The sequence below is a fragment of the Stylophora pistillata genome, chromosome 5, assembly GCF_964205215.1.
Source record: "Stylophora pistillata chromosome 5, jaStyPist1.2, whole genome shotgun sequence".
Lineage (NCBI taxonomy): Eukaryota > Metazoa > Cnidaria > Anthozoa > Scleractinia > Pocilloporidae > Stylophora > Stylophora pistillata.
The window spans coordinates 5,766,859-5,779,534 of NC_142523.1; the positions used below are offsets into that span (position 1 = coordinate 5,766,859).

Sequence of the window (12,676 nt, forward strand, 5' to 3'; positions counted from 1 at the left end):
GATACGTGCGCTGTCATGTCAAAATAACGGAAATGGCGGGTTTGCTACGTGTCAAGAGACCGCCTTAATAATTGGGAATGGTTTGACAATCAGTCCCCACAAAGCTCAGAAACTAAAGTGGAAATTACAAGCTCGAACTCTAGTAGCTAGGTGAACGGTGATAATTCTACAAGATTCCTTCAGGAGAAAATTAAAACAGCGAATTGTTTAAAAGAAACTTTTGCTTTGAACACGGGTGTGACTCTTTCAATTTCATCTGATGGGCATGCTGCCTAAACTCTCAAGTAAGCTCGTCAAGTATTCATCCGCCCTTTGCCTTCTTCTTTTCTTCGCTGGGGCTGCAAATGGGATCAGAGAACGCTGGTTGCACCATACAACGGATGGAAGCATTCACTTTCTCGCTATCGCTGTTGCTATTGCTGTGCTGATTTCAATAGCTGCCTATCTGTACGGTTACCGAGATTTTGCTAGAGGATTCTGTCATCTGTGGATAGGCTTTCTCTTCAGCGTGTTGTCCTTCACGGAGATCGCATTCGACCATTTGATAGACTCTTTGCATGACTTGGACTCGACAGATATTCTTATAATGACCAGCACTTGGGTACATTGCTTCAAGATTTTATCAGAACGAATTTGCACCTCTCCAACATATGAATCGAAATTCATGACTACAGAAGAGTTCTTGCTTCTCCTTGGATTCCTTTCAGGGTCAACGGGAACAATGTATTTTGGTAGCATGCTCACAATCATTTCTGCAGTGATGATGCATTTGCTGGCCTTTCACATGAAATCGAGCGTTTCTCTTCTAAGTGCTGCCTTGCTGTGCTTTTTAGGTGGTGCATATTACTTTCCAGCAAGTGAGGTCAACTACAATCCATTTATCTTATCAGCTTTTATCATCTACCTTTCGTTTGAATCATTGGTTGACATTTATTTCTCTAGACTGTCCCTTTTGGAAACATGGAAAGAGTTTATCTTCCAGAGTAGATGCATTCACAGATTGCAGATTCTTGCTGTGACAGTTTTGGAAGCCCTGTTTTACACATTTAGTTCTCAGCTTATTAAAGATACTGAACTTCCAGTCTACAGACTACCGATATTTGTATTTTTGTCCATACCATGGGTTGTGTTTCATTTCATGTTTATTTTAACGTGCTGGGGATTTGTTGGAAAACTAGAAGAATGCACAAATGTGGTGAAAGCAAGAGGAGAGCTTAGTGACAATAGCATGTCGGAAGTAATGGCTTCCAAAGGTGTCCGTCACTTCTGTTTGGTGTCTCAGATGGTCACACTATACACACTTTCTTCAACATCTCTGATCATAGCATCAGCATGGCAGGAAACAAACCCAGTATTTATCAGCATGTTGTTGATCATTCTTCCTGTCGAACTACTTGTCTATGATATTCTTACAAAGCTTGGGAAATCTGTGGGAGGAACAGCCATTGGTTATGCTGTGGTTGCACCTGCACACAAGTACAGCCCAAGTGGTAATGCTGTTCTTCTTGAAGAAACTGCCTTCCAGGCTGTCAATACTAAGGCAATGGAACTGATAATCATTGTGTCCAGATTCTTTTCTGGTCATATGATTCACAACTTTGGAACAGACTTCTCAACAAGTGGGATTTCAGCTGACTATATTGAAAAGAAAATCACGTCCTTTTTTGAGCAGCGCATCCTTCCAGGTTTACACTATGACACTTACATTCTGTATTACAGTGGGCATGTGACCAGTGATGGTGACTGGGCTCTTACAGAAAATAAAACACTCTCATTGGAGACAATCTTGAAGTGGTGGAGAAACAAAAATTCATCAACAGGAGCAAGGCTTCTGTTGTTTTTGGATACTGCTCACTCAGACAAATGGGTAGACGACATTTGGAAAATTGAAAATGACTTCATAGCAATTCAAACTGGAAAATTAACTGCTTCTTTTGACGAAGAGCTGGGAAATACATTTCCCTTGGGTGAGCTCACAAAGCTATGGGATGATTTCGACACCACTGCAGCAAAACCTGAAAATTACTGGGACAAAAACAGTGTGAAAGTGAAGCCAATTTATGGTGTTTCAAGGGAATGGTGTTGTTTTAAGTTTCATGAGCCAACAGTGGAAGATATTGCACAGCATGTGGAGCAAAATTTTCCTCGAGTTATCAAACCAATAACAAAGATTTTCACCCACTTGCCATGCAACACAAACATGCTTAGTGTGTTTGACTGGTTCACACATGGGTGTCGTCGAATGAAGATGCGATGGTTCCCTCCAGCAGTTTATGATACTGGACATGGATTTAATCTTGTGCGTTGATGTTAAAATTTTGATTGGATGTGAGCTTTGAAGTGAAAGCCAAACCCACGACTGCATTGTATTCTGTAATTAGCAATTATCAAAGTAGATATGTAAAAGCTGGAACAATCAAAATGGATGGAATCCACCAATTATAATAGAGAATCATGACCTGTCAAATCCAACAACACATCTCAGGTTTGCATGGAGGTCTACAATGTGCTCTACAGAAACAGATGTTATGAACATTTCTGGTGTCTCTGTTTTTGCATGAGGCAATAAGCAAGATCTTATGTAATCTTTACAAGGATTTCCTAGACATTTTCAGACCTAAGCAGAAACACTCAAAAACAGATTCATTACAATTCTTTTGACAGCAGTTGTATGATTCTAATAGTCTGTCAGTTTATTAATACTTATCTTAATTCTCTCAACATGTTTTTTTGATTGTGCATTAGAATGGTGAGAGGAAGTTAGATACATATCAAAGTTAATTTTCAGTGAATTATTTGAATTGCTTTGTGTTCTTTTATGAAATACTTCTACCTTCTCCTTGTGTTGTACTTGTGCCCCACACCCACTCTCTTAGAGAATACAAATTAGATTCCTATGAGGCCATTGTACCTACATTATTCTCCTTAAACAAAAAAGAACCCTCCTACCTAAAATCTACAATGACTTTGATTGGGAGAAATAATTCTGAAAATTTTCTTGGCAATGCCACATAAGAAAAAGTATCAAAAATTTATTTAAAGTGCTCCAAGATGATGGATACTATTGCAAAATAATATCAATATTGTACAAAATATCAAGAAATAGTTTATTGCACTTGGTCTAAGACATGCACAGGTTTCGAGATTTTTTAAGTACAACTACTTCGGTTCACTGATTCATCAGTTTGAGATTACAAAGGTCTTTAGGTATTAGTGACAAATAACTGCACTACAATTTGTTCTAGAAGCTTTTTTAATTACATGATGGCTGAAGCTCTCCATGCCACTTAATAATAATAATAATAATAATAATGACAATCTTTATACAAGGGGGGGCTCACATCCCTGGGGAGTGGTATTCTGTGAGGCCCTGTAAAATAAAAATAAATCAAGTAAACAAAAATACAGAAATAGAAAACAAATTACAAACATAAGAACTAAGTAATATACTGGGTGTGTAAACCACCTCCCAGTTAGCTCAATGGATAGAGCGCTGGACTGTTGTGTGGGAGGTCAAGGGTTCGAGCCCCGGCCGGACCAACACTCGGGGTCTTAAAATAATTGAGAAGAATTTGCTACCTTTCTATAACATCAAGAAATGGTTAGATATTCTAGTCTTCTCGGATAGGGATGAATAAATGGAGGTCCCGTCTCCTGCAGGGTTGGGTAGGAGACGTTAATTTCCCACACACAAGATTACTGTGTGCTGAATGTCCTCCCCTGGGGTGGGATGGGTGGGTGTTTAAGAGGGCCACTAGGGAGAAAACTTTCAAAAGTAGTTGGTGTCACTCTCTTAAAATAAAGGTTAGTATTATTACATGGTAGAATCGTATCTCAGCGCTAACTTAACTAAATACATGATTTTTCACTCTATGCTTAAAAATGAGAAAGGAGTCGATTTAACTTTTTCAATCTCCCCTTACATACTTTGTTTATTACAAAATAAATATTTATAAACAAGAAGAGTTTTTATTAAACAACAGATATAAACAGGAAATCAAATGTTGTAATGTAGTTCTAAAATATTTCAAATAATTATAAGTTAATGGCTTTCTTTCAGTGGTTTTGTACACAGAGATGAAAACCTGAGCTATTAAAAAGTTAACATTAATGGGGCTGCGGTCTAGCGTCATCAGGTGGCCCCTGGAGCCTTACTTTTGCTCTTAGGCGATTTAAGAATTTCAGTTTTTTCATATAAAAGCATATGCTGGGCACCCTGCATTTCAAAGTTTCAGAGCAGTGGGCTCCATTCACTTTTTCTGAGCACAGCCTTGATTAAGGAAAAGACTTGAGTACTGACAAGTAATAAAATACAGTAAATGTCTGTTCAAATATCACAGTCGAATTATTTCAAACCTTGATCTGTAAACTATCTGTTACAACTACACACACTCCCTTAATGCAATTGTTCAAACCACCCTGCAAGATTTAACTCTAAATCCCAAGATATGATTGTTAATGCTCTCCTCTTGCTGCTACATATGTCCCAGTAAATAAGTTACAAGAAGTTGGTGTTAAATCAAGATAACCTGACAAGTTTGAGTATTCTCATTGCCCATTTCTTAGATAAGGTATGGATATTGTAAGGAGAATTTATATGTTAATCACCACTGCAAGTTAGAGGGTTAAAAATCTGTTTTTAATGCGTCTCTTTCCCTTATTGTTTAATTGCTTTTGGGAATTTTTTGACCCATAAAAGTAACAAGCATCTAATTTCTCCTTACAATATCACCCCTAAATCAAACAATAAGGTCATGAGAATAAAATAAATGATCACCAGTTAATGATGCTCTTGATTGTTATAGAAATTCTCCTTGTCAGCACCATAGGAAATGTATAGAGAACAGTATGGAGAATATGCATACTGATGTTAAGGTCTAAAGGATTAAAACGAAAACTACTCGTACAAGTAAGTAAGAGTCAGGCAGAAAACATCAGTAGAATATTGTTCTTGTTTTATGGAATGGTAGCTCAGTTAATCCACCCTGTTCTTCTTTAGCAAAGTCCCACAAGTAGTAATCTATGATGACAGAATTTAGAATTGAATCAATTTTCCCTGATGCCAAAGAACTAAATTCTGAATCCATCTTTGACATAGCTGTTACTTTCTGGCAAATTCTCTCCACAGCCCAGATGGAGTTTGCTCTGATTTCAAGCTCAATGCGATCCCCTGCAGGAACATGGTTCCCTCCATTTAACATTTCCATCAATTTATCTGTGTATTTCAGGATGTTCATATGAAGCAGAGACTGTGGCACTCTGTAATCTGCAAACATGGTCAAGACACTGATATCTTTGAAATGCCCAAAAGATTCCCCTTCAAAACAGGCCCAGATATCTGATATCAGAATCTGTGCACGCTTGTAAAAAGAAACTATCTTTCCATCAAACTCTGATTCATCTTGAAAACATTTAAAGGTACTTGTTATCTTATTAAGCAGCTTCTCTGCACTGTTATCACATTGGGATAACATGTTGACAAACGAGTTCTTGTAGTCTTTTACCAGGACTCTGCCAACTTCTTGTAGGTTATTTACTCTTTCCTCCAACAGTGGTATTTCAGTGGGAGTTTCGGATCTGAAGATATGTTTTACTTTCTCTTTGGTGATGTTAGCATAATATGATGGTGTTGTCAAGGGGATTCCATCCTAACGTAAACAGAATCAAATACTTCAAACATGAAAACCAGGGGGGGAAGTGGTTACAATTCTAATGACCAATGTATAGATCCCCTAGTGGGGGTAAGTGGGTAACATGTTGGTATATTAGGAAAAGGAAGTTATAATTTGTTGCTGTCTTGATTGCAAAAGGCAACCTCAAAGTAAGGACGTAAAAGTGTTTCTTGTGTGGGAAACACTTGCAAGGTAATATTATTTCATCTGATTTCATGTGATCACCGTTTTAAAGGCTACTTAAATATTCTTTTACTTTTTCATCTAAATCTGTGTATCACATCTAAAAGACCACCTACATACTGCCTTGTCTTACAATAATGCCACTTTTATGAGTCAAAATGTAATAATTAATGACTAATGACCAAAGCCAGCAAAGATAAAAAATATTTTTGCCAAAGTAAGGTATGGAGTATTTAGAATGGTTTATGATCAAGTCACCCAAGAGTCATCTCACCTGAAGTCATATTGCCAGAAAAATAAAGTCAGGTCACTAGATTTTTTAATCACTTGTAAAAACACCAGAATGTATTTACTTACATCACCAATCCTTCAAAAGTGAAATGTCACCAAATTGCAATAAAAACTTTTAAAGTTCTCTCTACCCAAACATTCAAGGTCCCCAAGAACTTTGACAATCAGCGTCCCTTCATAGAGGTTTTGATCATCACTGAGTGTTTGAATGGTTGTGACTTCAAATGAATACTCCCAATGAGGTTTCCAAGTAAGGACTGCAACTGAATAAGCTATTTACTGAACTGTTTACCCAAAAATAAATTATTCAGTTCCAGTCGTTACTAGGAAACCTGATGTTGGAGTATCCATTTGTGTCGCAACTGTGTTTGGACGGGCCCCAATCTATTAACAGGCAACAAATTGACAGACAGTAAAACATCCGTGGGTACGAAACGAGAGAATATCAATCAGACAGTGCAACACTGCATTTCGTTATTATTGTGGAAAGAAATGAACAAGGCTTTCAGAGTTGTAACTTTCACATACTTCAATTCTGACCATATGATTGATTTCCCTGTAGTCCATGTGGTGTTGTTACAGCATAGAAACCAACACCGGCCACTTGAGTGATAAAGTATCTAAATTTTACATCATGTCCATGAGTATGAAACGAGTATACACCAAACAATGCTTCATGTTGTTGTTAGAAACGTATGACACTTTTTGAGTCGGTCAAATATACGAGATATCGTGCATTTTTCATCTTACAAGATAACCTCGTATGAAGTTATGAGGCTTACGTGAGGTAGTTGACCTTAGTGAGCCTGCACTCCTTCGTTAATAGCTGGGTTGTGGTTGGATGATGGAAAGTTGAGTGTTGAATAGCGCGAAGTACTGCATGTTGAATATATCAATACCATAAGTATAAAAGTATTGCATTGCCACAACTACAAAGTGGAATTATGAGAAGTACAATGTTTAATACTTGAAACTTGGAAGTTAAATTGTAAAAAAGACAGTGTTGAATTGGAAAAAGTTTCATAAGGAATAAAAACTTGAATGTCCAATCGTAAAATAAGGAAGAATACTAAAAGTACAATGTCAAATCGCAATGTTGAATTTTGGCCCCGATGGGACGCCATACCCCTGGTATGAGTCGCTGTATTCCCAATCAGGGTAAAACAGTTCTTTGACGTGCTTAAGGCACGTTTTTTAATAAAATGAGCCACTAAGGTAACAGTGTGCGAGCTCCAAATATATACTCCGAGGATTAACCGAAAACTATCCGAGGGTCAGTCTGCCATTTACACAATTTCAATTCCGGGAAAGCACGGGAGTCGTTTAGAATTTAAAGAAAAAAAAAAACAGACGTTGAAATATTCCGGCGGAATTCTGGCTTTTCCAGACTACCGCAACACAACTCAAGTTCTGGGCGAGAAGAGTTCGAGCAAAATGTTTCAAGGGCGACTTGACCAGTTACCATCAATGAATCAGGTAAGGAAGCTTATTAGTGAAAAGAAAAACTTAGGGAGAATGTGATCTGTCTTGAGCACAAACGAAAAAAGTTGGTGTTGTTGTGTTAATGTTACTGAAAGAAAGTGTGCTAGATTTAAGAATGGCTGCCTGTTAGGATTAAGAATCGTCCGTCAGCGACCATTTTGGTGAATTGCTCATATTTTGCCCAACGATACCCTTTGGTAAACTGTTTTCAAAAATCAAGTTTAAAAGTTCCGACGAGTGTTAATTTTTCAGAAATTTGCGAAAAATTTGAAAACGCGGTTTAAGTGTGGTCTTCCGCCTGGCAAATTGTCCAAAATTCACTGCAAAACCCAAGCTCCATTGAAGGCTTAAAATGAATTCAGTTAACACCAAACTTTACATGTGTTGAGAAAAAGTCTTCCCATTTGTTTGTGTTATGTTAATTTTTTCCGTACACAGCTATGTTGTGATTTTTTTTTTTTTGTCCCTAAAGCAACACCCTTAAAAAGTGCTGTACATGGGGCAAAAAATAGGTAAAATTTAATGCGATAAAAGTATACCTGGTACATAATTTTTTAACTTTTTAACTGGGTATTCGGAACAAAATGTCCTTATTCAATACCTGAGTAAAATTTGGTGCTCTGAATCGGAACGCCTCCTTTTGGAAATACCACGAATATTTGTGTCCTGAGCGAGCAGAAGATATGTGTTGTGTAAACAAACATTCATCTAATTATTCCCTGCCAGGTAGAAAAAGGTTTTGAAATCAACTTTAATTTTGGAAATTTTGGCTGGTATGCCCCAAGATATTAGGTGAAAGGGAAATCATACATTCAGAGTTGCGTGAGAGCAAAGAGAAAATAAAATCAGTGTCGAAAATGTACATATGGTTGTTACATCGATCACCATTATGCAAATTACGACCTCAGCTGTAGGAAAACTATGATATCTCTTTCTCAGTTTGTTGAATGACTCTTAAACAATTCGATGGTTGTTTTTCATATATATAGAGATAATATGTATATATCGATCAATAATTCCTGAGAATGCAGGGGGAGAACAGCATTCTGTACAAGCATTTCAGTGTACCAATGCGAATTATTTCTATTTATCATAACCGACGTCCGATCCCAGAAAACACGCACCACATGAGACCCTAAATGGGCTGTCATAAATATACCAAAGACTGAAAAAAACAAAAACTTCACTCAAGGTCTGATAACCACACGATAACACTTTTACACTTCAATCTCAGATTTACTACAAAGGGCAAAGGATAGTGCGTCAGTATACCCAGTATACTGTGGGAAAGGAAGATTCTCGTGATTCTCTGAAAGAAGGCTGGGCTCTCAGAGTAATAAAGAAGGCTTACAGATTCAACGAAATACAAAAGTCGTACCTTCTGTCTAAATTTCGAATAGGGCAGACGACAGGCCACAAGCTTGACGCTGAGGTAGTTGCTCGAGATACGCGGCGTGCCCGGGGCACCGATGGTGCACGAGTTTTCCAGTCATCGGAATTCCTCACAACTACCCAGATCACCCCTTTCTTCTCAAGACAGCGTGCATTAGTACGCCAATGAGATGCTGATGATGCTGATATCTGAGCAGCTCAGGAGGAGAGTAATTTTAGCGAGGCAAAGGAGACTGTCACGTCAATACAACTTGACCATCCCCTGATCAACGATCAGTACGATCTTTGTGAAATGGCGCTAAAGCACCCCCAAAACGTTTCCAATTATGTTACGTTGCGTGACATTAATAATTACCAGGAGAATAAGACCTGTTCTCTTGTATTAAATTACTTTGAAGGTCATAAGGAGCCTTTCTTTATATTTATACTTACAGAAAATGAGTTCTCATTGTAAAAGATAAAAAGTATTTAGATTATCAGTGTGGGATCAAGTCTTAAGTAGCTTCTTTCGAATGTATCTTTTGCATTTCTTGAATGTGAGAAGATGGTAATGTAATCGGTCAGTACAAAATGCAGACTGCAGACTGCAGATTGCAGACTGCAGACTGGGTATAAAATGCAGACTGGGTATAAAATGCAGACTGAGACCAAAATTGGGTATAAAATGCAGACTGACAGCAAAATTCTCGTTTCGTGCAATACGCGATATATTTTCATCGTTAACTCACCCCCCAGTCATGTAATCGCCTTTCCGAGTTCGTTTCCTTGCAATTTCCTCTCCATATGCATAGACTGTGGTCAGTCTATGTGAACAGTCCGTTTATTTGTTGCGCTGAAACATGACAACACGTTCGATCGTAGAGCCGCCATCTTGAATAATCCGAGCAAACCTGAACTATAGCGATTTCCTATTTGTCATTACCGCTGGCCCATGCATGTATCAAATATGGCGGCTGTAGCATGCGCAGCGTGTAATTTATGCAACCAAATGACACATCTCTGGCACCAGCAGCCGTTTTAGTTTATGAACTCGAAGGGAAACATGTTGTTCTTTCGATGAAAAAGCATCAATTTATGGACATATCTTATGAAGCTACCTCAGGCTGCTACTTCACTGTACTGTACTTCACTGTACCGTTTTAGTTTATGAACTCGAAGGGAAACATGTTGTTCTTTCGATGAAAAAGCATCAATTTATGGACATATCTTATGAAGCTACCTCAGGCAGTTACTTCACTGTACTGTACTCTGTTTTATAAGCGCCCAGAAGGAAACTTTTAGCGGCTGCTAAACTCAGGAAGGCGATTGCGTGACACTGAGGTACGTTAAAAAAAACATTGCTCTCGCATAGTCTGCATTTTATACCTAATTTTGGTCTCAGTCTGCATTTTATACCCAGTCTGCAGCCTGCAGTCTGCATTTTATACCTAGTCTGCATTTTATACCCAGTCTGCAGTCCGCAATCTGCAGTCTGCAGTCTGCATTTTGTACTGACCGGTAATGTAATGTGTACTTCACTTGCAGATTTTTCAGCCCAAAAATGTTTTGGAGAACCTTGTCAAACATCTTGCAAAATTTTTGACCTGTCTCTTTACACTTTGCAAGCTATAAGTCACTACAACGGAGACCGAATATAATTTGGATATTTAACAACTCAATATGGTTAAATTACCTAGTTATTTGTTTGCACACTTATCATTTTGCTCGCTCATGTCACGAACACTTCTGACATTTTCGAAAGGAGGCAATGCGATTCAGAGCATCAAAATTGCACAGTGAATGGAAATAGCAATGTTTGACGAATATATTGTTCAAAATCCAAAGTGTCAGGTAACAGCTACATTTTTTTCGGGCGAAATATCACCCGTTTTTCAACGCCATGTAAGGATGTTCTTTCAAGGGCGTAAGTAATCCCAAAATCGATTTGCACGAAAAAATTTACTCACCAGAATTGAATAAGAATAGCTTTCCTTACAACTTGTGAAGTTAGATGTTGATTGATTTCATTTTAAGCCTTGAGCGGAGCTTGGTTTTCGCAGTTAAGTTTTGACTGTGCGACATTTGGAGCCTGAACTCAGGTAACCTGAAACCGCGTTTTCAGATTTCGTAAATTTATGAAAAGTTAAGAATCGCTGGAACTTAAAAACATGATTTTTGAAAAGGGTTTACTGAAAGGTTTCTCTGGGCGAAATATGAGCAATTCACCAAAATGGTTAAATGAGTCATTCAACAAAATGAGCAAGAGATATCATAGTTGTCCTACAGCTGAGGTAGTAATTTGCATAATGGTGATCGATGTAACAACCGTATGTACATTTCCGACACTGATTTTATGTTCTCTTTGCTCTCACGCAACTCTCAATGTATGATTTCCCTTTTACCTAATATCTTGTGGCATAACAGTTAAAAATTTCCAAAATTAAAGTTGATTTCAAAACCTTTTTCTACCTAGCAGGGAATAATTAGATCAGCGTTTGTCTACACAACATATATCTTTGCTCGCTCAGGACACAAACATTCGTAGTATTTTCAAATGGAAGCGTTCCGATTCAAAGCCTCAAATTTTACTCAGGTATTGAATAATGACATTTTATTACGAACCTCTAGTTAAAAATTTAAAAAATTATGTACCAGGTATACTTTTATCGCGTTAAATTTTTACCTATTTTTCGCCCCATGTACAGCACTTTTTGAGGGTGTTGCTTAAGGGACAAAAAAAATCACATTAAAGCTGTGTACGGAAAAAATTAACATAACACAAATGAAAGGGAAGACTTTTTCTTAAAACGTGTGAAGTTTGGTGTTAACTGAATTCATTTTAAGCCTTCAACGAAGCTTGGGTTTTGCAGTGAATTTTGGACAATTTGCCAGGCGGAAAACCGCACTTAAACCGCGTTTTCAAATTTTCGCAAATTTCTGAAAAATTAACACTCGTCGGAACTTTCAAACTTGATTTTTGAAAACAGTTTACCAAAGGGTATCGTTGGGCAAAATATGAGCAATTCACCAAAATGGTCGCTGACGGACGATTCTCGATCCTTACAGGCAGCCATTCTTAAAGATTCTAACGCACCTTCAGGGCTCTGTGAATGGAGGCGCAAAGAGCCCAGTAGCCCGTATAGTTCTTTCCCTCATATCGAACAGTCCATGGTTCGACGCCGTCGTCGCTCCAAAAGCAGAAGTTTAAGGTGTCTAAGACTACAATCCAATCCACAGTTTCGGTGGTCATTTCTTTCGGATGGAGTTCGTGTTGCTTCCATGTCTTATAGCTATATTTCTTCGACTTTAGACAGTCGAAGATTATCTTAGACGCTTCTTCAACACCTTCCTCGCATATAGAAACATCTTTGCTTTTGGACGAAATCAGTTTAGCCGATTCTCGAGGACTTAGAGCCTTAGTGGAAGACATTGCGAAGACCGCCACGTGGACCGGGCGAATATTTGTACTTTCTAGGGAGGGACTGAAAGGTGGCAAAATCACTCCTGACTAGAGAGGGTACGCGAATGTTTTGATTGATTGTCACTAATTTAAAATTAGAACATTTGCAATATTGCTGATTTTATTTCTGGAATTTTTTGTTTCCGTTTCATTTTCGTTTGGGAGAAGATCGCTCTCACCATTTTCCTTGTGAAGGGATGTTATGATATATTTTAGA

General features: G+C 38.0%; 2 protein-coding genes across 2 annotated transcripts; one reads left to right on the forward strand and one right to left on the reverse strand.

The window, feature by feature from the left end:
• The first annotated feature begins 14 nt into the window (after positions 1-14).
• LOC111343686 (transmembrane protein 168) lies at positions 15-2,792 on the forward strand. Its single transcript, XM_022950868.2, has one exon. It carries the CDS (start codon positions 260-262, stop codon positions 2,306-2,308), a length of 2,049 nt encoding a protein of 682 aa, XP_022806603.1. The 5' UTR covers positions 15-259; the 3' UTR covers positions 2,309-2,792.
• A 291-nt stretch (positions 2,793-3,083) lies between these two features.
• Positions 3,084-12,470, reverse strand: LOC111343688 (queuosine 5'-phosphate N-glycosylase/hydrolase). The gene is made up of 2 exons (XM_022950869.2): positions 12,094-12,470; positions 3,084-5,648 (listed from the first exon to the last, which is right to left on the reverse strand). Exons 1-2 carry the CDS (start codon positions 12,427-12,429, stop codon positions 4,935-4,937), a joined length of 1,050 nt encoding a protein of 349 aa, XP_022806604.2. The 5' UTR covers positions 12,430-12,470; the 3' UTR covers positions 3,084-4,934.
• Positions 12,471-12,676: the final 206 nt, after the last annotated feature.

Bases quoted from the DNA above. Each gene is read 5' to 3' on its own strand.
- LOC111343688 (XM_022950869.2), bottom strand. From the start codon at position 12,429: ATGTCTTCCACTAAGGCTCTAAGTCCTCGAGAATCGGCTAAACTGATT. The intron at 5,649-12,093 runs GTGCGTTAGAAT...TGTTTACGTTAG, and splicing joins CCATTCACAGAGCCCTGAAG to GATGGAATCCCCTTGACAAC.
- LOC111343686 (XM_022950868.2), top strand. From the start codon at position 260: ATGGGCATGCTGCCTAAACTCTCAAGTAAGCTCGTCAAGTATTCATCC.